Raw genomic sequence first — 26,607 nt, 5'->3', positions numbered from 1 at the left:
TCGGGCGGGCGGCTCAGACGGGCTCTGACGCCAGCTGGCCGGAGGGGGAGGGGCACGCGGGCGTCGCGGGCGTCACGGTCGTCTTGGTACGTGTCAAGCGCACCAGCCTCACCCCAAACAAATTCTTTATAGAGATGCGACTGGACCGAACACACATTTTTACCTCAGATCCTGGTATTTTTGATGCTGCTCATGCCAGTATCTCGCTTTGAAAAACACTGGCGCTTCTGCTGAGAAAAAACCACCTTGTCTTGCAACGTGAGCCTAGAAAAGATTCAGACGCACTTAGGTGCCATATGAATAGGCTAGAAAATCGAAATTAACAGGCAGCCTTTACCTGGGCCTCCTTGTTCCTTATAGTCTCACTACTAGAAAATTATGCCCTATGGCTACCATATTACCTTCTTCCTAGAAAGGAAAGCGTTTTCCTTTTTTTTCAAGAGCTGATAACTTAAAGCTTGTTTAAATTTCACCTCATCACCTGACCACCAGTTAACTAAGATCCTAATGATGGCCTTACAAAGCCCAAAGGCTGGGGGAAAGTTATGAATCAAGTCGTTTTTGTATCACAAGGTAACAAATAAGATTTTAGTGCCCTGTATTTCTTACAGTCACAGCCATATTAAGCTTTTTTTCCCCCCTATTCTCTAGGTTGCCCTGAGTCAAAACAATTGTTTTCTCATCATATTTACTCCCTCTGGACAGCATGGTTTTGGAGCTGTTAAATTCAAAATAGAAATTTCTACCTAATTTTTAAGATCCTTTTCTTTCTAGCCCAAAACTGTTCCCCTGGTTAGTAACATGGGTCCTCCACTGTTTCTTGCTCAAGATTTGCCCAATTTTATTTCCTCTCCCAGCCTAGACCCAATTTCATAACACAGGTGAAATAATTTGAGAACTAATCTTATTAAGAGTAACATCAGGGTCCTCCATGATCTGATTCTTGCCAAACTCACCACTCCTTGACTCAAAAATTACTGATAAAATCAAACGTTTCAGTGTTTAATATATCCCATGTTATTTCTGGACTTCAAGACTCTGTTCATGCTGTCCCATCTCTCCCTACCACAACACTTATGAACCCCTTTCTATGGTCAAATGTGCTCTGACTTCCAGGAAGCCAGTTTTTTTGTTTTGTTTTTTGGTTTTGTTTTTTTTACAAACCCATCTAGTAAATTGTAACTGCTTCCGTTACGAAGCCCTAGAAGACTTCTTAAATAAAATTCAAGCCTTTAAACAATATTCCATACTCCTTAGAGAGCTAAGCACAGTAAACACATTAAGTTCTTAATAATTACTCATGTACTTATATACAAACACTGTCTAGCCAGGAATGTTTTAATAGATGGTCTTGAAAAACTGAAAAACTGGAAAGCCAAAAAGCACACTTCTGACTTCAGGAATTGCTCCAGGCTCCTTGGGGGATTTTTTTCTTTTTTCATGGCAATGGCCTAAATCACCACCAGCTGTCCTCGCGTGACCAACAGTATCTCTCACCACAACCCACTCAGCCTCATCAACTGAGCTAATCGGGTGCTATTAGCAGGACTTCTACTCTCATTAAACTCCAATTCTGAGCTTTAAACTGTCTGGACAAACTACCCTTCACTATCTGCCTAATTCCTTATTCATCACTATCCCATTTTCCTCAGCTTCAAACCAAGCTAACAAAAGAACCCCGTAATTCGGACCTGCGTCGCCACAGGATCTTAGCAGCAAAGCCCAATGGGAAGCAATTTCCCGCCAGAAGCGACGTCCAAGCACTAAGAGACTGAATACGCTGGAGCCGCTTGTGAACATGCGCGGTAACAGACTCGACGCCCACAATCCCACAATCCTCAGGTCGCATATTTCCGGTTTTTCTAGCTCAGCCGTAAGTGGTGTTTCTGTCTGTCGCGCAGCGGTGTCCAGTTCCTCTAGGAGAAGAGGGATTTCTTTTTTTTTTTTTTTTCTGTTCGTTGACGTTGTTGCTGTTAGCTGTTTGGAATCACTGAAGTTTCGGGAGTCACCGCCGCTGCCATCAACATGTCGGTCCCAAGCGCACTCATGAAACAACCGCCCATTCAGTCTACGGCTGGGGCCGTCCCGGTTCGCAATGAGAAAGGTACGGTGCTGAGCCGTTTTCCAGTCGGATCTTACCTCTTCCTTAGCATACTCCAAACCTACCCCAGCAGACCACCCCAGCCCTCCTACCCTTAAGACCCTGCCCCCTAATTTCTTCGACTTTTCCCATCAAACTCGCACCCGATCGCATTGCCAAAACCCACTTCTATCGCGTCTTATTCCTATCGCTCGTCTCCTGCCCTCACAGCAAGAAGCATCCCTCTTCCCTGGGCCTCCACTGATTAATTAGACTAATAAACATAGTGAATGCCAGCTTTTGCAGGGCGTTGTGGGGGATACAGTCCCTCTTTTGTTATCCATAGCAGTCTGTTTCTGCTTTTATAACTCTTATCATTACGTGTCTGTCTCCCTCTACTGCATCGTAAGTTCATAACGTCTTTGAGACGGGAACCCTGTCTCGTTAAACTTTTTTATTCCTTTCATCCAACGCTGTGACAGTATTAAGTTGAATACACATTTGTGTGAGGCAGTGCCCTTAACCTTAAGGAACTCATATTGTAGTAGATGTGAGACATGTAAAAAGAGGTATATTCTAAACGGTGTGCGATTCCTGTCACATAGGTGATATAAACCAAATGATGTGGAAAGGTAGAGAAGGAATGATTTCTTCAGATTGAGGTAATCAAGGAAAGCTTCTTGAAGAAGGTGGCATATAAATTGATCCTTAAAGGATAAGTAGGATTCCAGTGCAGATAGAAAGAACAACATGTTTGGGGGGTTAGCCTAAAGAGTCCCTTTTCTCAGGAAGGATTTTGGAAAATAATATGAGCTTTTTTTTCTTTTTTAATATACTGTACCTATTCTTGTGCAACTTGCCTTTTTTCTTAAATTCAGGGTGGCTTTTGAGAAGTATCCGTTGATACATATAGCACTAATTCATTCATTGTAACTACTTATAAATTCTATTGTATAATTAAACCACAGTCTGTTTCCTACTAACAGTTGTTGTTGTTGTTGTTTTTCTATTATAAACGGTGCTATAGTTGTCCCTTTTTTTTCTTAAGTAATCTTTATGCCAGAGGCGGGTCTCAAACTCATGACCCTGAGATCAAGTCACATGCGCCACCAACAAAGCCAGCCAGGCACCACCTGTAGTTGTCATTCTTAAATGTGTCTCTTGAGTGCACTGTGTAAGAATTTCTATAGGGTAAACTTCTAAAAGTTCATCATCAACGTAACTGTTTCCAATTGCTTTCCACAATGGGTTGTAAGAGCCTTAAGTTTGTATTTTCCTGTATATTCATCTGCACACTCGGTTGTATCAGATTTTTAAATTTCACCCAATCTAATTATGAAATATCTCATTTTAATTTCCATTTCCCTGATTATTATGAGACTAAGCATTTTCATGCATTTATTAGCTGTCCAGGTTTTCTCGTCTCTGAATTACCTGTTTTTGTCATTTACCTGTTTTCTACTTAGTTTTTCTACATCCCAAATCTGTCACATCTTCTTCCTGTTTTGTTTTGGTTTTTTGGCTTGTCTTTTCACTTTAATTGTGGAGTTTTCGGTTTCATAGTCATTTTTAATTTTAGTGTTATCAGGTTTATCAATTTTATCTTTTATAGCTTGTGTTGTTTTGTTTATTGTGTAAGAAATCCTTCCCTATACCGAGATCATAGATATTCAAATTATAATTATTTTCTATCATCTAAGTGTTTGTATATACTAAATAGGATTGAATACATAATTGTGCAAGACAGATCTAATTTAAGGAGTTTATAATCCAGTAGGGATGTAAGTGTTTAAGATGTGTTTTTCACACATGGGTCTTTAATCCATCTGGAATTTTGTGTGTGTGTGGGATTAGAGATCTAATTTTACTGTTTACCTTACGGTTAACCAGTTGTCTCTACTGTTCCATTGTTTGACTAGCCCATCTATTAGCCACTGCTTTTTATTATTATTTTTTAATATTTATTTATTTGACAGAGAGAGAGGGCACAAGCAGGGGGAGCAGGAGGGAGAGGGAGAAGCAGGCTCTCTGCGGAGCAGGGAGCCCGACATGGGGCTACATGCTAGGACCCTGGGATCATGACCTGAGCCAAAGGCAGATGCTTAACCAACTGAGCCACCCAGGCATCCCAGGATTTTATTTATTTATTTGAGCAAGAGGGAGAGGAAGAAGCAGACTCCCTGTTGACCAGGGAGCACGATGCTGGATCTCAGGACCCTGAAATCATGACCTGAGCTGAAGGCAGACTCTCAATCGACTGAGCTTCCCGAGTGCCCTGAGACTCTATTTTTTTAGATCAGGTTTAGGTTCACATTTCCCATATACCCTCTGCCCCCACACATGCATATCCCCCTCCATTATCAACATCCCCCACCAGAGTGATAACATTTGTTGCAATTGATGAATCTACATTAACACATCATAGTCACCCAAAGTCCAGAGTTTACATTAAGGTTCACTCTTGGCATTGTGTATTCTATAGGTTTAGACAAATACAGTATAAGGGCATACATCCATTATTATGGTAGCACACACAGTATTTTCATTGCCCTGAGAATCCTGTGCCCTGCCTATTTATCCCTCACCCCACCCAACCGTTGGCAACCACTAATCTTTTTACTGTCTCCATTGTTTTGCCTTTTCCAGAATGTCATGTATTTGGAATCATACAGCATATAACTTTTTCAGATTGGCTTCTTTCACTTAGTAATATGTATGTAAGTTTCCCCTATGTCTTACTATGGCTTGATAGCTCATTTCTGTTTAGCACTAAGTAATATTCCATCATCTAGACATACCATAATTTATTCAGTCACCTAGCAGGGGACATCTTGGTTCCTTCCAGGTTTTGGCAGTTATGAACAAAGCTGAAATAAGATCAGTGTGGACATTAGTTTTCAGCACTGTTAGGTAAATACCTAGGAGTGCAATTGCTGGATCATTTGGTTAGAGTATGCTTAGTTTTATAAGAAACCACCAAACTGTCTTCCAAAGTGGCTGTGCCATTTTGCATTCCCACCAGTAACAAACGGGAGTTCTTGTTTTTCCACATTCTCGCCTGCATTTGGTGTTGTCAGAGCTCGGTAGTTTGGTTATTCTAATACATGTGCAGTAGTATCTCATTTTATTTTGTATTTCCCTGACAACATATGATTTGAAGCAAATATGCTTATTTGCCATCTGCGTATCTTCTTTGGTGAAGTGTGTTAAAGTCTTCAGCCTCACCTTTTTCTTCAGAACTGTCTTGGTTCTTTTTGGCCTCCTATTCTTCCATGTGATTTTAGAATCAGCCTGGGGACAACTGTTAATGGAACAGCATTAAAGTTCTAGGTCATGCATTTATTAACTTGGACACAGTTGCCATCTTCTCATACTTGAATATTATATATCTCTCCATTTATTTAGATCTTTTGTATCTTCCAATGTAATTATATATTTCTTCTCTGAAAAGCCTTGTACATCATTTGTTGAATTTCTTCTTTGGTATCTTGTAGATTAGTTACTATTGTAAATAGTATTTTTAAATTTTATTTTCTAATTTATGTAGCTAATGTATAGGTACACTTATTTTTATCCACCATTTATTTAGCGTTCTCCCTGAATTCTTTTTTTAGCTTGCCTGTTTGTTATCTTGTATTTTCTACATAGGTAATCATAGTCTGCAAGTAATGACAGTTTCTTCTTTCTTTTTCTTTTATGTCTTTTTCTTTTCTTTTTTTTTTTTAAGACTGTATTTATTTGAGAGAGAGAGAGAGGGAGAACGAGTGGGGTGGTGGGGGAAAGGGAGAAGGAAAAGCATACTCCCTGCGTTGAACAGGGAACCTGAGGTGAGGCTCAATCCCAGAACCCTGAGATCATGACATGAGCCGAAGGCAGACGCTTAACCAACTGAGTCACCCAGATGCCCCATCTCCTTTTTCTTATTGTCCTAATTAGAACCATAATAAAATGTTGACTAGAAGGTGTGATAGGGACAACATAAAGATGCCCACTGGTTTTTAAAGGAATGTTTCTAATATTTTATCATTAAGCATAATGATTATTGCGTCTATTGTTAAGATTATGTGACTTTAAATATATAAACTTTAAATAGTGTATTACATTTTCCCCTATTAATTTCCTAAACGTAAGCCATCCTTGTGGTCCTGAGCTAATAAATCCTTTGAGGTCATGATGGCTCAGAATTTTTTTGTTAGCTTTTACATTGCTGGAATAAATTTGCCCTTATGTTATTTAGTACTTATGTATGTTTATTAAGAGAAATTCACCTAAAGTTTTCCTTTGAACTGTCCAGTTTGGTTATCAAAATTATATTCATCTTATAAAATGTTTTGGTTAGTTTTCACTTTATTCATGGGAATTGTTACTGTTTGTAAAAGAGATGTTATCTTGGGGTGCTTGGGTGGCTCAGGTGGTTAAGCAGTTAAGCAGCTGCCTTCGGCTCAGGTCATGTTCCCAGGGTCCTCAGCAGGGAGCCTGACTCTGCCTCTGCCCCTCCCCTTGCTCATGCTCGCTCGCTCTCACTTGCTCGCTCTCTCAAATAAATAAATAAAATCTTTAAAAAGAGAGAGAGAGACATTATCTTGCAAGTTGATAGCACATACGCTAAAAGAAAAGGTAGAAGTAGGAACGATTAGAGGATGAGTTATATGGTGATATAAAGGCTGCCATGGAAAATTCCAGAGGGACTAAAAGAGGGATTGAGCAGCATTTTAATTTTCTGTTCCCACTTAAGTCACCCTTATGTGCTGGGCACTGTTACAAATAATTCTCTTAAGAATATGGTTGAGGTGGAACAGCATGAATTTGTGATGGATGTAGTCTGCCTGTCTCGGGGGAATTTTTTCTGTTGTTTCACTGCCTGTCTTCCTCCACTTCATTGTATTCAAGCTAGCCTTCTTAATCATTGGTGTTGGTATTCACAAGAACGGCTTCCCATGACTTGGTCTTGGCGGGAAAACACTATTAGATGAATAGATGGTTGGATAGTGGCTCTCTTCTCCTGCTTGAACTCTTGTTTACGAGGAGTATAGGGCTCTACCTGCAAAGGCAGAGGTTGAAGGACATTGGGAAAGAAGCTACTGAAACATAAGTTATCTTTATCACCCAGGTGAGATTTCCATGGAGAAAGTGAAGGTAAAACGTTATGTGTCGGGAAAGAGGCCAGACTATGCCCCTATGGAGTCCTCAGATGAGGAGGATGAAGAATTTCAGTTCATTAAGAAAGCCAAAGAACAAGAAGCAGAGCCTGAGGAACAGGAGGAGGATTCATCCAGTGACCCTCGACTGCGGCGTTTGCAGAACCGTATTAGTGAAGATGTGGAAGAGAGGTAATGACTAGGGTTATGTTTCCCTGGACTTAAACCCCCACAAGTTAGTTAATAACAACAACAATAATAGCTAATACTTGCACAGTACTCACTATGTGCCAGTCGCTGTTCCAAGTACATTTACTAATTCTTCTAATCCACCCAATAACCTTCTGAGGTATAGATTATTAATCCCAATTTATAAATGAGGAAACTGAGGCACAAAGGGATCAGGAAGATAACATGACCAAAGGTATACAGCCAGCAAGTGGCAACGAGTAAACAGCAGGTTACCTCTGGTCCAAAGACCCTAATTAACTCACTGAGGGACTAGAAAACACAAACCATTGGTTGGTTTGTTGGGGGACTGGAAGGGGTCTTAAAATTTGAGAAACTGATTTAATTCACTCACTTATCCTAAAAGCTAATGAGAGGAAATGATACCAATGAAGTAGAAAAAAAGGCCTGATGAATGAATGGTCTCAGGTAGGTAGGAAAGGGAGCCTCCCAATGAAGGATTTCGTATGTTGTGTGTTGATTGAGACATTACCATACAAAGTAGACCAGAGATCCCAAACTTTCACAGTTCATATTGTCTCAGGAATTTTCTCAGGGAGCCCCTAGGCCTACACAGGTCTGTCTATTTTATTAAGTAGTTAGATCCAAATAATTCAACAAATAGTCCTATCTTAACATTTAAAGCCATTTGAAAAATATAATACACATTAAAAAAAACACGTTTTTTTTCATTCTTACATAATCATAATTACTTAGTGGGGTTTGTGTGCCTTTTGGACACTGACTACTTCTCAAACCTTGAAATCAGATTGGCACTGTCACTCATTTCCTGTTCCATATTCATCTGTATGCAGTACTTTTTATGCAGCCACCAAAAATCCAGTTTCACAAAGATACAATGTCACTAAAAAGAAACCTAGTGCAATCTAATGTTGAAACTGAACTACTTGGAGCTCTAAAACAATCCCAGCGCACCCATGTTTGTTGCAATGCCTTATTATGCCTCAGCGTGCATCTAACATCTTCAGTCCAACTTGACTATTTGCTCTGACACTTTGAATTATTTTCTTTTGCCTGCATCTCAGTTTCCCCCTGTCAAGACCTCAGTATTAATAAAAGCAAATGTAACCTCCAGGTGCTCTACGACAAAGGAAATGTGGCTGATGCTCTTTCTGTTTTGTGATATTGATGTTACACTTGAAGATGCTGTTTTTCAGATTGGCCCGACATCGGAAAATAGTGGAACCTGAAGTGGTAGGAGAAAGTGACTCAGAAGTGGAAGGAGATGCGTGGCGCATGGAACGAGAAGATAGCAGTGAGGAAGAAGAGGAAGAAATTGATGATGAGGTATAAAAAAGGAAAATGGGAAGTTCTTTCTAGGCCTAAGAAAAAATTGGGGCCTGTTCTCCTTTGTTGAGGTCCCAAAGGCAACAAGCTTGCTGCTTCTGGCAGAACTCTGATCCAGGGTTCCCTATTTGTTGGAGATAGAATTGAAAGTAAATGATGTAAGTTGTATTTACTCATATCAGAATTTGTTAAACGTGATGAGGGGAAAATAAAAAGCTGCCTTAGAGCACAGGTCATTGGGCTGACTGACTTGGACATGTGACTTGATAGGAAATAGAGCGGCGCCGTGGCATGATGCGTCAACGAGCACAGGAGAGAAAAAATGAAGAGATGGAAGTCATGGAGGTGGAAGATGAGGGACGTTCTGGGGAGGAGTCAGAATCAGAATCTGAGTATGAAGAGTACACAGACAGTGAAGATGAGATGGAGCCTCGCCTTAAACCTGTCTTCATTCGAAAGTAAGTATCTCACAAACCAGGCCTGAATCCACATAGTTATTACTTGCCAGGTCTAAGGATAGAAGCCTCTTTTTTTATCTCATGCTCTTCTGAAATGTCAGCACTGAGTGAAAGTCTTCTGCCCAGTTCCCTACCTGTACAGAATATTTGCTGAGGAATATCTTGGTGTTAACAGAGAGCCTGAGTTTGTTTTCACATCTCCCTTTCCAGTTAAAGAGCATGTAATCTGCCCACGGTCCTATAAAGCACAAAATTAAACTTGAAGAGTGAATTCCTAATGCTTTCCTAATGGCGAGAAATCCTGCTACTTACAGTCCAGCAGGTTCTTGCTCGTCAGGCAGTTCTCAAAGATGAATGGAGTTTTAATGCTCTGAATACCTGCGATGACTCCCAGTTTTGGCTCTTTGCAAAAAAATAGAGCCAGTGATTGTTGGGCTTTGTCTGATTTGGATGGGACTTGAGTTAGAGGACAGAGAGCTCCACTCTGAGGGCTTTGGGCAATTAACAGGACTTCTGTGTTGCAGGAAGGACCGAGTAACAGTTCAAGAACGTGAGGCTGAAGCATTGAAACAGAAGGAGCTGGAGCAGGAAGCAAAACGCATGGCTGAGGAGAGGCGCAAGTATACACTCAAGGTACTGGGAGTGGCTGTGAGGATTGCACACAGCAAGGAGTGTATTTAGGTTTGTCTGAGGAAAATAAGGAAATCCAACAGGTGAATTGTTCTCCTTACCCAGATTGTAGAAGAGGAGACCAAGAAAGAGCTGGAGGAGAACAAGCGGTCCCTGGCTGCACTGGATGCTCTCAATACTGATGATGAAAATGATGAGGAAGAATATGAGGCATGGAAAGTTCGGGAGCTAAAAAGAATCAAGAGGGACAGAGAAGATCGAGAAGCGTAAGTAATAAGATGGACCTAGAGATTAGTATCGGTAATGGGATGGATTCCTAGTAGGGTAGCTCTGAGGCTCAACACTGCCTGTGAGTTCCGTTCCAGCTTTCTTTATGGTTGCTGCAAGTGAGTTTTCCATAATTGGAATGTGGCTTATTACAATGAAATCAGGGAAAAGAAACACTTTGTCAGTGTTTCTCTGTGATAGAGTGCCAGCTGATACTCCCTGCAGTTTTTTAGTAGACACACAGATGTTATTCACTGTTACCAGTTATCTATTCTTGCATAAAAACCCAATCCAAAATTTAGTGACTTGAAACAATTGATTCCTCACAGTTTTCGAGTTGGCTAAGCAGTTCCTCTGCTGGTTTCACCTGGGCTCTCTCATGCAGTTGCATCCAGCTGAAGGATTGGCTGGGCTAGAGTGTCCAAAATGGCTTCATTCACATGTCCAATAGTTAATGCTAGACAGCCTTACTTCTTCAGTGGGCTAGACTGGCTTTCTTACATAACAGTCTCGTGGCAGTATTCCAAGAGGGCAAAAGTGGAAACGCAAGGTCTTTTAAGGCTCACATGTCATTTCTGCAAAGGGGCATGCGTACTCTGAGGGGAAGAATTTGTGGCCTTTAAATAATGCCACAGTCACTATTATTAGAGCAGAATCATTTCTGAGCTGCATCACCCATTCTTGAAAATTGCTAGGAGTGAGAGGGTAATCCCAGATTACAAAGGGAAACCATCAATAGAAAACGCTGTCCTCAGCCTGCAGTTTCTAAGGTTTATATCCTGGGTTTCAAGGAGTCCACATACCCTTTAAAATTGTATACAAAATTAATGTGTATTTTATTTTTCTGGAGAAAGGGGATCTGTAACCCCCCTCCCCCAAAAAGAGTTAGTCACTGCAATCTAATTAATGATGGTAACCCTTAGTTTGTGACATGTAAGTACATGTACAATTACTTTAAAAAAAAATAAAATAAAATAAAATCTTAACACAGTTATGTTAAATTCTGATTTTTTTAAAAGCCAAGTAGGCTTTTTAGGGAAGGGGAATTACTAATATTGCATAATCAAGCAGTAATAGTATTTCTGAACCTTATAGAGGCTAGAATCAACTTTTGGAAGTTTGCAATAATGAAGACCACCTCAGCTTTTTTATTTTTTGGGCTCCTGATCCTAATTCCTTAACAGGCAGTGGCTAGAATTAAAGTGAGTAATCCGGGGCGCCTGGGTGGCACAGCGGTTAAGCGTCTGCCCTCAGCTCAGGGCGTGATCCCGGCGTTCTGGGATCGAGCCCCACATCAGGCTCCTCCGCTGTGAGCCTGCTTCTTCCTCTCCCACTCCCCCTGCTTGTGTTCCCTCTCTCGCTGGCTGTCTCTATCTGTCAAATAAATAAATAAAATCTTTAAAAAATAAATAAATAAAATAAAGTGAGTAATCCTTGAGATGAGGACTGCATTGTATTCAGATAATTTGAGTCTCTCTGAAGCTGAAACGATACTAATAAATAGTTTCGTTCTTTGCATAGGCTTGAGAAGGAGAAGGCAGAAATTGAACGAATGCGAAATCTGACTGAGGAAGAGAGGCGAGCTGAGCTTCGGGCAAATGGCAAAGTCATTACCAACAAAGCTGTTAAGGGCAAATATAAGTTCTTACAGAAGTATTATCACCGGGGTGCCTTCTTCATGGTAAGTGAAAAGGGAATGGGAAGGTTGGGCTGTACAAATAACTCAGAACTTTTGAGTTCTTTTTTCCCCCCAAGAATAAACTGTCCTGGGATGTTACTTCTACTTGCCAATGGTCCATTTTCTCATTTGCTTTTTGCCTTTGAAGAATGTAAACCCAATGGGAAAAAGCATTGGCAACAGGATTTTAGAAGTAGCAGCAACTGTTCTCTCTTTTGGCCCCAGCTCTCAGGAGAAAATGGTGTAACAGAAGAATTGAGGAACTAAAAATAGATAGTGAACTATATGGATAGGTACAGACTGTTTAAATCCCCAAAATTAATAAGATGTCACTATTCATAGACGAGTAAGAAATTTCACTGATGCAAATATTTGGGAGGCAGAAATTTAATTCACCTCAGTTTGAGCTGACAGAAAGTGACTAAGCCTAACTAACCAAAAAAATGGTTTATTATCTAACCATTATGTGTAATACTACCAAGATTTTGTTCTTCATGTAAAGACCAAGGTCAGAATAGCAATCTGTTAACCCTGTATTAAGTGATGAGGACTTCTTCCAAATTATTTAGATTATACCAGTGATAATTTGTTAATGGAGAGATGTCAGGAAAGGGAATCGGAGAATTGATTGCCTTTATTACTGTACTAGCATGTCGTTTGTTAAATTACTACCTGATGCTACACGAGTTTTAATCAAGACGACTCATTTTTTTCAAATGCTATAATATCAAACCCTAAAAATCCCTACTGCCGCTAGATTCCTGCCTTTCAATATAGATAGCAGTAAAATCTAAACTTCAGTGGAGTGTTCCTTACTCTCCTCCAAAATCAGTTTCAGTCTACTCAGCCGAAATGTTTGCTTATTATGTAGTGTCCTAGCTTATGTAGTTTTCTAGACTGGAGTCATTGGAGATTATGAATTATTTCTTTATTGCTTTAAAGTCATACAAATGCTTACACATTTGAGCAGCTTTAAAAAGCTTCTCAGAGAAGCAGTGCATTGCTGGCTAAGATACATAAGGAAGGGGTTATGTAAAAGTCTTTTGGTGTACACACTGAATGAACTCTCCTCATCTGGATAAGGAGAGTGAAGTTAAAATATCTTCTGAGATTAAAGGAGGGACTCAGCCTCTAATAAGGAGAAAAGTAGATCTCACAAAAACTGTCTTACCTTTAAAGCCTTTCTGTAGCTGAAGAGAATACTCCAAAAGTGTGTTTGGTTGAAGGACTCAGCTCTTCCACAAAGCTTTCCTTAACCAAATGGCACTGTTTTAATTCTTTCACCACATGTGTAATTTGTATCTTAACATTATAGTTTTACTAATATGTTGATTTGTAACTTCTCTATACTTATTTTTTTATTTATAGTTTATTAAGTAAATAACCTTTTGAGCATTTACTGTGTAAAGGGCACTACTGGTTTTTGGTTTGAGGGGGGTGATTTAAAGATTTATTTATTTTAGAGAGAGAGAACACGCAAGCATGAGAGGAGGGGCAGAGGGAGGGAGAAAGAACCTTAAGCAGACTCTGAACTGAGTGCAGAGCCCGATGTGGGGCTCAGTCTCACGACCCTGAGATCACAACCTGAGCTGAAACCCAGAGTCAGACGCCTAACCGACTGTGCGCCCGTTTTTTTAAGTAGGCTCCACGCAGAGCCCAACGTGGGGCTTGAACTCACAACCCTGAGATTAAGAGTTGCATGGTCTAGGGGCACCTGGCTGGCTCAGTCGGTTGAGTGTCCAACTCTTGATTTAAGCTCAGGTCATGATCTCAGGGTTGTGAGATCGAGCCCATGTTCAGCTCTCCTCTGGGCATGGAGCCTGCTTAGGATTCTCCCTCTACCCCATCCCCACTCTCTGCCTCTTTCTCTTCCTCTCTTAAAAAAAAAAAAAAAAAATTGCATGGTCTACCAGCTCAGCCAACCAGGAGCCCCAAGAGCACTACTGTTTGACACTGCTACAGGATATATAATTATTGCCCTCAGATGGCTTACAACCTAAAAATGGGGCTAAGGCAAATATATACTATACTATGACATAAGAACGAGTGAAAATACTGTGGGACTTCTGAAGAGGGAGATGTTTTACTTTGTAGGAGATGGAAAGGGATAACATGAAGGAGGGCATATTTAAGATGTATAGACTTCAGTAGTAGGAAGACATTCCGGGTGAAGGGACTAGGAGTGGAGGCAAAAAGCATCATCTGTAAAGGGAAATGGCAAGATTACGTCTATATGTTATTTGACCTGGACTACTATAGAGGAGTTGTGCTTATTTAACCAAACAGAACCACTGGAAGTTTTTGAGCAAGGCAAAGGTATGAGGGTGTGTTTTAGAAACATTAGTCTAGTGGCAATGTATAAGGTTGATTCTAGGGAATAACTAATAACCCAGGGAATTAGAATTTATAAGTGTCAACTTATGCACAAAGTTTATGTAAATTTTGAATCTGGATAATTGAGAAAATGTTGGTCCTATTAAAAGAAGTTAAATCAGGAAGAGGCTGATTTGAAAAGGTTAGGGAAATGATTTTCACTTTAGATGTGAGTCTGAAGTCCCAACAGAATATCTAAGCTAAGCTATATAATGGGCAGTAGAAAATTCAGGATGAGATTTGAGAGGCTTCTACAGAGTTGAAGTCGTATGACTGAATGAACATACTGAGTGCAGAGAGAATACAGCCAACCTTCAGGAAACGTCCACATTTAGGAAGGAAAAAAAACACAGAAAAAGGAGTATCATCTCCTCAATTAGATGTAAGCTCTTGAATAGGTTCAGTACCCTCATTCTTTGTATCCCTTGTCATAGAGGTTAATAAATTAGTGGTTTGAATATATGGGAAATGAAAACCACAAGATTGATAAGACTCTTTTCACAGGATGAGGATGAAGAAGTATACAAGAGAGATTTCAGTGCACCCACCCTGGAGGATCATTTCAACAAAACCATTCTTCCCAAAGTCATGCAGGTATGGGGTACTTTAGAACATGAGAGAAAAGTTATGTATTGAGGACTTGATGTTTACTGGTATAACTCATCATCTGTCCTTCCTTGATCAGGTCAAGAACTTCGGGCGGTCTGGTCGCACCAAATACACCCACCTTGTGGATCAGGACACCACCTCTTTTGACTCAGCATGGGGCCAAGAGAGTGCCCAGAACACAAAGTTCTTTAAACAAAAGGCAGCTGGGGTACGAGATGTATTTGAACGGCCATCTGCCAAGAAGAGGAAAACTACTTAGAGTTCAGCTACTTCCAGCTGTGAGACACAAGGGACTGTCTCAGCATCTGGTCCTTGATTTGCTTTTACCATTATTTACATGGCCCCTGTATCCAGCCTATTGGACCTACTGCCATACTGTGTCCCGGAGGACTATTGGACCTACTGCCATACTGGCAATCCAGTCTTTGAAGGTGCTTTGTGAGGTTTGGACTCATGCTGAGAAACCCACAGAAAAGCACTATCCAGGTAGGATCAGAGGCTCCCCACTTAAAACCATTTCTGAGAAATCTTATGTTTCATCACTGCTCTGCCTTCCCAGATTCACTTGGGACTATTCCAGATTTCTTTTTCCAGCCTCTTAGCTTGGGTTAGAAACATGGGCGTGTAAGTGGACAGCGCTACCTTATAGTAAATCTAAGCTCATGGATATCTGTCTTGCATTTTTGGTTGGAGTCAGTTTTTCTAAGTGAACATATTTTTTGATCCATTTATGTGTGTGTGTCAAGAAATAAAAGAATCATACACTAAGAGCGCCTGGGTGGCCCAGTCGGTTAAGCGTCCGACTCTTGGTTTCAGCTCAAGATCTCATGGTCGTGGGATCAAGCCCCACATAGAGCTCCATGCTTAGCTCAGAGTCGGCTTCAGATTCTCTCTCCCTCTGCCTCCCCCCCGCTCTTTCTCGCTCTCTCTCCCATAAAAATTTTTTAAAAGTAGAGGTTTCTTATGATACTGGAAATAAAATCTGCAGGCTGACAAGAATCTACCTATTAAAAGACAGGAGAGAATTGTTGGGCAGAGTGTTTCACATTTTGATCATCACCTTTGATCTCAGAAACAAACTAAGATGCTGGATAGGCTGTACTCTAAGTGCTCCCAGATTTACTCTATGGGCAGATATATGTATGGTTTTCTTTGCTCTCTAAAATACAGCTCTATTTAGAACAAAAGTTGACCCATGAAATGGAGAAGCCAAGTACTTAACAGTATCCTCCACACGCAGCTTATATACATCAAGGAGGGTATAGTGTTCTCCAGGTTGCAATGTAATGACATCAAAGTAGAGTTAAATTTAGTGGTTTTGCACTTAATATTTATTACATAACCACCATGCACATGGCAGAGCACTAGGAGTCCTAGGGGTTATAAGGAATGACATTTAATCGGTGGGAAGGCCATTTCTCAATTACATTAAAAAAAATGAGATGGCCAAAGTCTTTTCCCCCTCTTTTAAATGCCTCACTGGAAGAAACAGTCACAAACTTTTTGTGTCCTAAAATAAGAATATGAATATAAATTACTATGAGGTAATAAACACATAAAGATGAGTATAAGTCACTTATGTGTGTGCCAGAGGGATACAATCTAAGAATTACCCTAGAGCCAAAATGAGAATAAGACATTGAAATTCTTTTAAGAACATGTTTATAGCTGCTATTTGAGTGTCCACTCTGAGGCAGCTATTCGGCCAAGCTTTTCACATTCACCAACTTCTCAGTTCTTAAAACAACCTATCAGGTATGTATCATTTTACACTTGGGGAAACAGAAGCTCAGCAAGGATGACTTGGCCAAAGATTGATCAACTTTTAAACTAAAATTGTCTTCTCTCCAGGATAGGAAATGGAATATGAGGTATAGTGTTGTGGCAGTTCAGATTCAATTAAATCAACTTCATATATCAAAGTCTTTCACAGATTAATTCTGCATGAGCTTTGATATCTTTTATTATACTTACCATGTTTCCACCTTGATACCTAAATTCCAACTCTTAAGTGGCTTATGAATAGGGCACCTGGGTGGCTCAGTCGGTTAAGCACCCAGCTCTTGATTTCAGCTCAGGTCATGATCTCAGCATCATGAGATCAAGCCCCATATCAGGATCCATGCTGGGCATGGAGCCTGCTTGGGATTCTCCCTCTCCTCTGTCCCCCAACACCCACCCCCACGTGCAAGGTCTTAAAAAAAAAATTTTTTTTTTTAAAGTGGCTTATGAACAAGATTGATGGTATATAAACCACCCTAGAGACCCATGCCGTGGGCTTCAGCAACTTTGCTGAGATTCCAAATGTGTCCTAAATACCACTGAAAGCTAGTCAGATGAATGAACCTGGCCTGCCACCTAGCAACTGCATGTGAACATGAGGTCGAGGTATGATTCTACACTGATCCTTCACATGACTTCATTAAGGCCTGGGGGAAAGAGGGTTGCTCAAATTCAGTTCTATTCCAACATGTAAATTTCCCACAATAAAATACAGTATAATATACATAACACTTGATCCAAGATGATAATAACTGAAAAAAAAAAAGCTACATCTTTATTGAAATAAAATAATCCAGTGAGTGGGTCTGAGAAAGCACAAATCAGTTGGTTAGGGCAATAAGAGCCTCTACCACGTTGCCCATGTGTTCCCTCAAGCTCCGTTCTGCTGCTGCTCTTGAGATCTCCATCTCTGTCATCTGTAGGAAAAGGATCAATGATGTTACCTAAGTCTCTTCTGGGCATTACAATGCCACCAAGACTTGCTGATTCTACTTGTTTCAGTAAACAACCCCAAATAAGCAATGTAACCTCTGCCCATACACAGTTAGGCATTATTACTCACTATCAGCTCCAGATCTTCCTTCTTAATGGTGACTTTGGCCAGTTCCTTCTCCCTGCAAATATTCATGTACATTAGTCCTCATTCTCTACCTCCACCATTAACTCTCAGAAAGACCGTTCCGAGCTGTGCCTTACAAATAAAGGACTCCTGACAAACACTGTTGAGTGAAAATACAAAATGACTCTCACCCCCTCACCTAATATCCCCCTCTCCTCCCCTCGAGTCTTAACAGCAGGCAGGTGCTGTTAGGCCTTTCCTTCCACCAACAAGAAAGTAAGATTGTAAACCTTATATATGCAGAAACTGGTGACAGAGCTGAAGAACGGTACAAGGTACAAAGGCTTAACGATGGCTTTTATTTTCGTATGGGGAAAAGAGAGGAACTGGTAGGGGGGGCCGTGCACACAGAAGACTTACCGCTCCTGTTTGGCTTTCTGCTCCCGGGACCGTCTGTCTCCAATCACGGACATGGCCTGAGAAAAACAGATCTACTTACCGCTCTGCTACCCACAACTCCCAATAATCTAAAAAGCCAATAAGCGGGTCGGGGGGGGGGGGTCTATTCATGATGACGAGTGATCAGGAACCAAGGCCTAGATTTAACTTAATTCTGTGCACCTGAGGGCCACTTTAAACACAATCTCCATCAAGCTCCCTTTTGCAAGCCGCGGGCTTCCAGTGACGGTTTCCCTCTTGCCTCCTCCCGCCAACGGGACGGGGAGCCCGTCCTGGAGCCGGGATTCCAGTTTCAACCTGAAAGGCCCCTCCGTTCTCAGCCCGCCCAGACACGCTCACGGCCAACCTCACCGTCTCCAGATTGGAACTCTGGATCTCCTTCTCCTCCGCGTAGTCAGTGACTCTCTCCAGGTCCGCTGCACCGCTGTCATGCTTCCGTGGCTTCTCGGGAGGCCGCTCCGGGCCGCTGGTCTCAGTCTCCAACTCCAGCTCCACATCCCCCTCGGTAGCCATATCGTTCCCACCGTGCCGCTGCACAGGCCCCGCCCCACCTCACGAAGACTTCCGGTAACTGCCCCGAAACTTCCGCCCGGAGAGGAAGAGGCGGGGCTGTCCTCGGGCCACACCTTCACTAATGTTCTGGGTTCTAGAAACTTCAGCCAGGAAAGCGGGTCGCCTCTCTGACTTCCGTTGGGGGGATTTAGTGTTGTTTTCTGCAAGGCCTTCTCCCACACCTAGCCCGTCACCACCCCAGACCTTCCCAACCAACATCCTTACCTTCTCTTCACCTAGATTCTACCCCCTCCATCCCATCCCACTTCCCCCCCACCAGTTCTTTCCAACCAGGATGGATGACTGCGGTCTAATCCTAAACCAATTAAGAATGCTAATCCACTAGAGGCCAGATTTGCAGACTGCTCCCTAATCTGGGGAGAACAGCCTGTGTGGCCCAAAGGCCCTGAAGAGAAAGTAGCTTTACAGAGACATTTGCATTTACCATATCCTGGAGGTTGGTGTTCTTTTCCTGATGTCCCTCCCCATTCTGCCTTAGACCGGGTGCCCATCCCCAGCACTATGGCAGCCCATGGCTGAGGACAAAAGAAAGCTGCTACTTTCTCATCTACCCTCCATCTGGTGGACCTGGGCCTAATCCCTGGGACAAGGATGGTGGGGGCAAAGGCTGTCACAGGCCCCAGCACCTCCCTCAGCCTGGCACAACGCACTGAAGGCAGCAGTGTCATGGTGAATCCTCCCTTCTATCAGGTGAGAGCATACTTGGGCAGAGGGGCTTGAAAGGTTCCCAGAGCAAGAACTATCTGGAAAAAATGGAAGGGAATGGTAGCTGAAGCTGGGGAGGAAAACCCACAGGCCTTCCTTTCCCCTCTGAGGCCTTTCCGTTTCTTTGCCCCGGAGACTACTGATTATTAAACCTCTCCTCCCACTTTCCCAGTACCAGATTTGCAGGTCTACAGAAAGGTGAGAGCCAGGTGTGACTTAGGCTTTTAGGAAGGTCTGCTCAAGCCTGCATCAGCTCTTATGATGAAAGCTCTACTTGATGTCAGTGGAAGGCAATCCTAAATAGCCTGGAACCAGATTCTGAGAATTCCTGAGTGAAAGGAGAGAAGAAAAGGGAAAGGGAAATTTTGGAATTCAGCCTCATGGGTTAATCTAATGCATACACTAATGTAAGCTTTTCCTCAGCAAATCTCCATCTTGCTGCTCTACCCCCAGGTGTCCTGCTGTGGGCCTGTTCCCTGTACCTGCTGCTGCCATTTTAGATGCCCCCTTGTCACAGAGTCTACTTGTAGCCGACTGTTCTACATCCTCCTCCATGTGGGGTCCTCAGCAGTCTGCTGCCTCCTGCTATCAAGGACAGTAGTGGAAAGGGTCTGGGGGAAGGCACATGGGGTAAGTGGGAGGGTCTGGGCTGCAACAGGAGAAAGGAGAAAAAGGAGAAACCCTCAGACAAAAGATTCAGATTGGGGGTAGGGTCCAAAGTGGATATACCCACGAGAAGCAGGTACCTCTCTATATACGATGATTTGCCCTGCCATTTCTCATACGCACTCTCCCTCCAGATCCAGATGCCCTCGGGGTTGTGTGCCCATCTGTTTGGCCACCCTCACTGCCCAGTGCTCAGTGGCTCTGGAGCTGTGTACCGAGTATGTGCAGGAACTGCCACCTTCCACCTGCTGCAGGCTGTGCTGCTAATCCAGCTCCACTCCCCCACCAGCCTGCGGGCACAGCTCCATAACAGGTTTGTGTATACACACTTTGGGTGAGGTGAGAATGGGGAGGGAAGTAGACATAATCTGAGTAAAGGAAATTCCAAGATGAAGTAACAGTGTGTAAAAAGTCCAAAAACAGCTTTGAGTTCCTGCTTCCGCCATACTTACTGTGTGACCATGAGACACATACTTACCCTCTTTGAACTTCTAGTTTCTAAAATGGAGATAACAGTGGGGTTATTATACGCAAACCCTTTGTCAACTGTGAAACATTGTCCAGATGTTATTATTTAGGTGTCTGAGAGTTAGAATTTGGAATAGGCTGTGATGGGACTGGTTCCTCCTTTCCTACTTAGTTGTCTCTTCTCTCCCTTCCTATAGTTTTGCTTTCTCCTTTGCCTTCCTCCATAGGCACTGTTCACTCTCCTTTGCCTTTTCTTGAGTCTTGTTTTGTCTCCTAACCAGCTTCTGGCTCCTCAAACTGCTGTTCCTGCTAGGTCTCTGTGCTGTCGCCTTCTGCATCCCTGATGAGCATCTCTTCCCAGGTACCTTCCATCTCATATCCTAATCAGCAGAAGTAAGCTAATAGATTTGCTAAGAAAAAGAGAGGATAGGAAAACAAGGAGTAATGACATGGTCAGCTACATTTTCCCACTGGTGCCCCCCCTTGCAGCCTGGCATTACATTGGCATCTGTGGAGGCTTCACATTCATCCTGCTGCAGCTGGTGCTTATTACAGCCTTTGCCCATTCCTGGAACAAAAACTGGTAAGGAGCACCTAAACCTAAAGGCTCTTACTGCGAAGACTGTCTGACCTGGGAAAGTTGTCCAACCCAGTGTGGTTGGACAAAGGGCATGACAGGTCAGTAGTCCCGTAACTTCCCACTGAGCAGGACCAAAAAGCTCAGAAATGTGATGACTCTTGGGCTAGGTGGGATGGGTAGTTACACAGTGTTCTGGGAGAGGGGGAACAGTTAGTAATGGGTAAAAAGAGTTGGGAGCCCCAAGCCACTGCCCACCTCCCACTCTTAGGCAGACAGGTGCAGCCCAGGACTGCCGCTGGTTCCTAGCTGTACTGCTGGCCACCATGGGATTCTACATCATGGCAGGTGTGGCAGCTGTGCTCCTGTTCCATCACTACACACACCCAGCTGGCTGCCTGCTCAACAAGATGCTACTCAGTCTGCACCTTTGTTTCTGTGGCCTCCTCTCCCTCCTCTCCATCGCTCCCTGCATCCGCCTCAGTGGGTACATGCCTTGCAACATTACAAATCTGGAGGGCCTTTAGTATAGGAAAATTCATTAGCTCTCCTCATCTTAGTCAATTGTCTACTTCCCCCAGAGGGTGGGGAGAAGTGTAGATAGGGGTATGAGTGGAAACTACCACCCTGTAGACAAAAGCAATGATCTCTGTTCTTCCCAGAGCAACCCCGTTCTGGCCTTCTACAAGCCTCTGTCATCAGCTGCTATATCATGTACCTGACTTTCTCTGCACTGTCCAGCCGTCCTCCAGAAAGTGGTAAGGACCGGACCAGGACTCCCCATGCTAAAAGTTTTTTTTGTTCCTGCCAAATACTTAGCTCTTTGTTCTTACCAGATTTCTTCTGTTGCCCTTTCTCAGTAATCCTTCAAGGACAAAATCACACTTTGTGCCTGCCTGGCCTGAGTAAAATGGAATCGCAAACACCAGATACTTCTCTGGCAGTGCTAAGTGCTGGCATCATGTATACTTGTGTCCTTTTTGCTTGGTGCGTAAACGTATCAAGGGGGAGAGGTGTGAGAGAAGGGAGGATACCCAGGACAGAGAAGGATGGTCAGGAGACTGTCTGGGACCATGGTTTATTTGAATTTCAGAGCAAGACAAGAGTGAGGAAAGTTCCCCATAAACAGAAACAATTTCTAAGAATAGCACTTGTCAGATGATCTGTATTAGATGAAGGGGGCAGGGAGAATGACTTGAGAATTAAAAATATGTACAAAGGTTTTAGGGCCCTCACATGCCAAGATTTATAAATATTTGGGGGAAACAGGCTCTGGGAATATAATACCCTCCTGAGGATTAGCAATATGGACCAGCTAGCAGTACATGTTCTCAGGCAACCCCTCCTGCTATGTGCTGGACCTGCTTGAGAACTGTCTCTTCTTTCTCAGCAATGAGGCTTCCTACCTGGCTGAGGTATTTGGGCCCTTGTGGATTGTCAAGGTTTACAGCTATGAGTTCCAGGTAAGCATGGAGAGCTCAATATCCCCAATGCCCTTCCCCCCTCACACACAGACACACACACCCTACCAATCTCTACCCAGAATGCTCAGATTCTAGCTGCTATTACCTTTTATTAAGCACCCACAATGTGCTAAGCACTGTGCTAGATACTTTACATTCATAATCTCATTTAATTTAATCCTCACAACAACCCTGTGAGGTAGGTATTTGCTCCATTTTACAAATGGAGAAATTGAGGCACAAAAGGTTAAACATCTTAACCAAAGTTTTCACAGCCAGTTATATGCTGGAGCTAGAATTTGAACCCAGATGTGCCTCCACTTTTTACACCAGACTGATCTTTTCAAAGGGGAGTTTCCTATATTAATACCCTCACGTTCTTTCTTTAAAAAGTCACTCCAAAACATGCTGCCTTTTGTTTTACAGAAGCCCTCACTCTGCTTCTGCTGCCCTGAAACAGTGAAACCAACAGAAGGTAAGTGTCATTAAGAATGTCCCTAAAAAAGTGTAGATTTCTGCAGAGTGCCCAAGAGCCCTGGGGCGCCTTCACAAAAGAAGCTGGCGGAGGAGGGAAGAAGTGTTTCAGCCACACTGCTCCCAGCAGTCTTTCCCTCTCTCTCCAGGGCAGAGGGGTGGGGCTGCCAGGCCAGCTGACCAAGAGCCCTCTCCAGCTCCTCCAGTGCAAGCCCAGCATCTCTCCTACAGCTATTCTGCCTTCCATTTTGTCTTCTTCCTTGCATCACTCTATGTCATGGTTACCCTTACCAATTGGTTCAGGTAGGATGGAAATGGGCCTGGGATATACTCCTGAAAACCTATTTTAGGAAGAGCAATTCAAGGCCAGTCCTAAGGGTTCTCAGGAGACACACATGGGTCCACCATCATCTTTGGTGGGGAGGTAGGTCAGGTCTGAAAGCTAAGGTCCTATGTATTCTCTAACCAGAGACTTTGGTTCCACAGCTATGAGGGAGCAGAACTGGAAAAGACCTTCACCAAGGGTAGCTGGGCTACCTTCTGGGTCAAGGTTGCCTCATGCTGGGCCTGTGTACTCCTCTATCTTGGGCTGCTATTGGCACCACTCTGTTGGTCCCCCACCCAGGACTCCCAGCCACCTCCTACTTTCAGGCAACACTGCCATCGCATAAGTACTACAAGATAACAAATATCCAGTCTAGGTTCTGTTAACAAACTGGGGTCCCCTGGAGGTCATACTCCCAGTCTTGACTCAGGAACTGCCCAGCCCAGCAGCTACCTCAAGGACACAACGGGCAGTTATCTCCCTTTAGACTGAAGTCAGTACTATGTCTGAATAGGAGAAGTGGCCATACATACTCTAATGCCATGGGCAGAGTGTCTAATTCACTGGAGCTACTGTTACATCTTTATCCCAACTCAAGAACCTAACTCCCAAGTCAACACCTTAGGAACCACTGCTGATCCCAGCAGATAGTGCGGCACCAGCCCTTTCCTGGCTCTCACGGTGGAGATGGGGGCAGGGAAAGACCAACAGGGACTGAAGACTTACTTTGGCTCTGCCCTTGGAGATAAAAAGGAAAATAAGCAGTTCAGCCCTGGGCACAGGGAGATAAGCAGCCCAGAACAAACCAGGACACAGAAAGAAAGGAACACAGAGACCACCCTAGGTTTTAATCCTGATCCTGAGGTCAAAGGAAGACAAAAACCACCCTCATTCCATGAAGAATGACAGAACAGAAGAGAATGTGACCACCAGAGAGCAGCTGACCATGGGAAGTCAGTGAGCAGCAGGATTTGGGGGCCAACTTTCAAGCAGGCGAGCAAAATGAGGAAGAATGAGAAAGAGGGGCATAAACCTAGGTCTCAAAGCCTTCTTCTTAGACCCTCAACTCCATCCTTGGGATGGTGTTCAAGGTCTGGGTGGGGGACAAAAAAAAAAAAAAAAATCACAGAAAAGAAGTTCCTATGGTTCTTAGAGGATTCCTCTGCCACATACCTGGAGTACTTGTCTGTTTGTTGTAGTAAAATAAAGAATTTCTCTGTGATGTTTCACTTAGTCTACATATCTACCACCTTTTAGAACCTAAAGTTCTCTCCCCTTTTGGTGGGAAAGGGCAGCCATTCCTCCATCCCCACCCCCCCAAATCCCCAGTCAAACCAGGCGCTCAAGAAATTACAAAGCTACTTTTAATACTTTGGGGTGAGCCCCACAGGAATAAAAAACACTGGGAAGGGGTAACCCCCTCACCCCCAGGCATGGCCCAGAGGGAGAGAGGCTACCTGAGGGGAAGGAAGCACAAAAGGGACCCGCTGCAGACTCAGGGCAAAGGGAATGCCATCGGTGCTGGGACCTGTGAGCACTACAGGAGAAAACGCGAGCGTGGTGGGACTGGCTCCAGGCACACAGGCGAAGGGCAAGAGGGTTGGACACGAAGCCACAAAGCTACTTGGGTTCCTCCTTCTTCTCGTTTGCCTTTTTCTGCTTCTGCTGCATGATCTCCGAGTCCCTGGGGGTAGAGATGATGGGGCACTGGGAGGTACCAGAGGGCAAAAAGGACAAGATGCAGGGGGATGAAGGGCACAAAGGATAAGATGGAAGTGGATGGGACAAAATTCAGCGTGTGCCTGCTGTATTCCCACCCTAGGAGAACAAGAGGAAGAGAGCTGAGGCTTAAAAGGCAATCAGTCTCTATCTGGCTGTTGCCTAAGGGGTCAGAAGTCTGGCCACACAGGCCCAAGTCTATTTCTTTGCTGAGTACCACACCCAGCAACACCAGTGAGAAGGCTGGGAGAAGGGAGGAGAAACTGAACACCAAAGAGGGCCATAAGTACAGCGCTGTCATAACCACTACTGCATTTGAAATGTGAAGCTCCCTGCCCTTGCCCTTAAGGTCAGACTCAGGGGCACTCAGAAATCAACCGAGGGCAGGCACCCGCCCCAGTCCCTTCCTGTCAGGCTGTGAGCTAACAATTTGGAGGGTGGGGAGGAAATAAAACCCTAGAGGAAGCACTGCACTCTGCCCCTCACTTAGTCCAGAAGTAAACCCTGAGGTAGCTCTCTTTCCTGGTACAACCCTCGGTCTACCCCAGGTCTCACCCCTCCCCTCCCCTCCCTGGGGCTACCTCTGCTTGCGGGCGGCAGCAGAAAGCCCGTCATCTCGGCGCTTTCCCTTAACCGAGTCGCTCTGCTTTTTCATATTCTTCTGGCGGGCGAGCTCGCGCTGGTTACCGCCTAAAGAAAGAAGGTAAAAGGTGAGACGCGGGGGGCCTTTATGGCCACACACCGGCGACCCTCCTCCCTCACCCGGACACCAGCAGGGCCCAACGCTCATTCCCCGGTCACGACACCGGCCCATTTCGGGACCTAGGCTGCTGAGTGGGGCGGGGGGATGGGGGGCCGCTGATGGCAAGCTGCCACGGGGCAGGTCAAACCGGGAGGTGGAAGGAGGACGGTCCGAGGGGTCCGCTAAAGGCGTGTTTCGAGTTTCGGGGCGGCACGGGGGTCCAGACTGGAGGTGGTGTGTGGACAGTTTGGGTCTCCGTGGGGGATGGGCTGTAGGATCTGGAGTAGGGGGCTCTGGGCCTATCACAGGGCAGCGGGGCTTCTCGCCACGCCGCGGGAGGTCGCGGAGGGCCTTTGCTTGACTGGGGCGGGAGAAGGGGGGGTTCTCAAGAAGTGGCGGTGGGCAAAAGGCCGATTTCCGGCGCCGAGTGTGAGGGTCTCAAAGAGCGCTTCCAGAGGAAGGCCTCGCTGGGGAAGCCAAGAGGAGGACAATGCCAAGATTCGGCAGTCGTGTTTAGGGTGGACAGGGAGAAGGGGGTAAGAAGAGAAGGTCTCAGTGCTCACGGGTCATGGCGACGGCAGCGGCTCCGGCCTGCCTCCGTTGCGTCCCCTCGTTCTGTCCGACGTTGCAGGCCCCGCCCCCTTCTCCCAGCGTAACGAAGTCGTCCTTTCCTCCCCGCCCCTTTGAGCTCAGACTCAGTCTCTCATTGGGCAGAAGGAAACACGTGGGGCTGAGGGCCACTCTCCAGCCCGGGCGGATGTGGGGCGGAGGTTCGCAGTCCGAGTGCGCTGCGTGGGGCGGGGCTTCCTGAGCAAGGCGTTGGGT

At 44.2% G+C, this 26,607-nt stretch overlaps 5 protein-coding genes across 7 annotated transcripts in view; 2 read left to right on the top strand and 3 right to left on the bottom strand.

Moving 5' to 3' along the window:
* The window catches only part of WDR76 (WD repeat domain 76), a 55,377-nt gene extending 53,561 nt beyond the window's left edge, over positions 1-1,816 (bottom strand). The window contains exons 1-2 of the mRNA XM_040620520.1: positions 1,692-1,816; positions 164-264 (exon numbers count right to left, since the gene is read on the bottom strand). The gene's annotated coding sequence lies outside the window, so the exon portion shown is untranslated. The remainder of the gene's footprint in view (positions 1-163; positions 265-1,691) is intronic.
* A 60-nt stretch (positions 1,817-1,876) lies between these two features.
* Positions 1,877-15,534, top strand: MFAP1 (microfibril associated protein 1). The gene is made up of 9 exons (XM_008702147.2): positions 1,877-2,104; positions 7,191-7,410; positions 8,625-8,754; positions 9,025-9,212; positions 9,737-9,845; positions 9,948-10,108; positions 11,631-11,790; positions 14,665-14,754; positions 14,846-15,534. The coding sequence occupies exons 1-9, from the start codon at positions 2,026-2,028 to the stop codon at positions 15,026-15,028; spliced, it is 1,320 nt and encodes a 439-aa protein (XP_008700369.1). The 5' UTR covers positions 1,877-2,025; the 3' UTR covers positions 15,029-15,534.
* Positions 15,535-17,304: 1,770 nt separating this feature from the next.
* On the bottom strand, positions 17,305-18,744 carry HYPK (huntingtin interacting protein K). Its single transcript, XM_008702149.2, has 4 exons — positions 18,422-18,744; positions 18,032-18,087; positions 17,615-17,666; positions 17,305-17,468 (listed from the first exon to the last, which is right to left on the bottom strand). Exons 1-4 carry the CDS (start codon positions 18,581-18,583, stop codon positions 17,373-17,375), a joined length of 366 nt encoding a protein of 121 aa, XP_008700371.1. The 5' UTR covers positions 18,584-18,744; the 3' UTR covers positions 17,305-17,372.
* Positions 18,745-19,227: 483 nt separating this feature from the next.
* SERINC4 (serine incorporator 4) lies at positions 19,228-24,547 on the top strand. Of its 2 annotated transcripts, XM_008702154.2 has the most exons (12): positions 19,228-19,333; positions 19,802-19,978; positions 20,149-20,327; positions 20,764-20,843; positions 20,972-21,065; positions 21,331-21,542; positions 21,722-21,817; positions 21,920-22,046; positions 22,450-22,522; positions 22,949-22,997; positions 23,146-23,299; positions 23,483-24,547. In XM_008702154.2, exons 1-12 carry the CDS (start codon positions 19,235-19,237, stop codon positions 23,679-23,681), a joined length of 1,539 nt encoding a protein of 512 aa, XP_008700376.1. In that variant the 5' UTR covers positions 19,228-19,234; the 3' UTR covers positions 23,682-24,547. The 2 variants fall into 2 exon arrangements, with proteins under 2 accessions (XP_008700376.1, XP_040476458.1); XM_040620524.1 differs by lacking the exons at positions 19,228-19,333; positions 19,802-19,978; positions 21,331-21,542 and having other exon boundaries at positions 20,060-21,065.
* Positions 24,548-24,667: 120 nt separating this feature from the next.
* On the bottom strand, positions 24,668-26,501 carry SERF2 (small EDRK-rich factor 2). Of its 2 annotated transcripts, none has more exons than XM_008702151.2 (3): positions 26,346-26,501; positions 25,622-25,730; positions 24,668-25,028 (listed from the first exon to the last, which is right to left on the bottom strand). In XM_008702151.2, exons 1-3 carry the CDS (start codon positions 26,350-26,352, stop codon positions 24,743-24,745), a joined length of 402 nt encoding a protein of 133 aa, XP_008700373.1. In that variant the 5' UTR covers positions 26,353-26,501; the 3' UTR covers positions 24,668-24,742. The 2 variants fall into 2 exon arrangements, with proteins under 2 accessions (XP_008700373.1, XP_008700375.1); XM_008702153.2 differs by having other exon boundaries at positions 24,791-25,005; positions 26,346-26,500.
* Positions 26,502-26,607: the final 106 nt, after the last annotated feature.

The sequence above is a fragment of the Ursus maritimus genome, unplaced genomic scaffold, assembly GCF_017311325.1.
Source record: "Ursus maritimus isolate PB19 unplaced genomic scaffold, ASM1731132v1 scaffold_35, whole genome shotgun sequence".
Lineage (NCBI taxonomy): Eukaryota > Metazoa > Chordata > Mammalia > Carnivora > Ursidae > Ursus > Ursus maritimus.
This window is presented reverse-complemented; position numbering and strand designations above follow the sequence as displayed.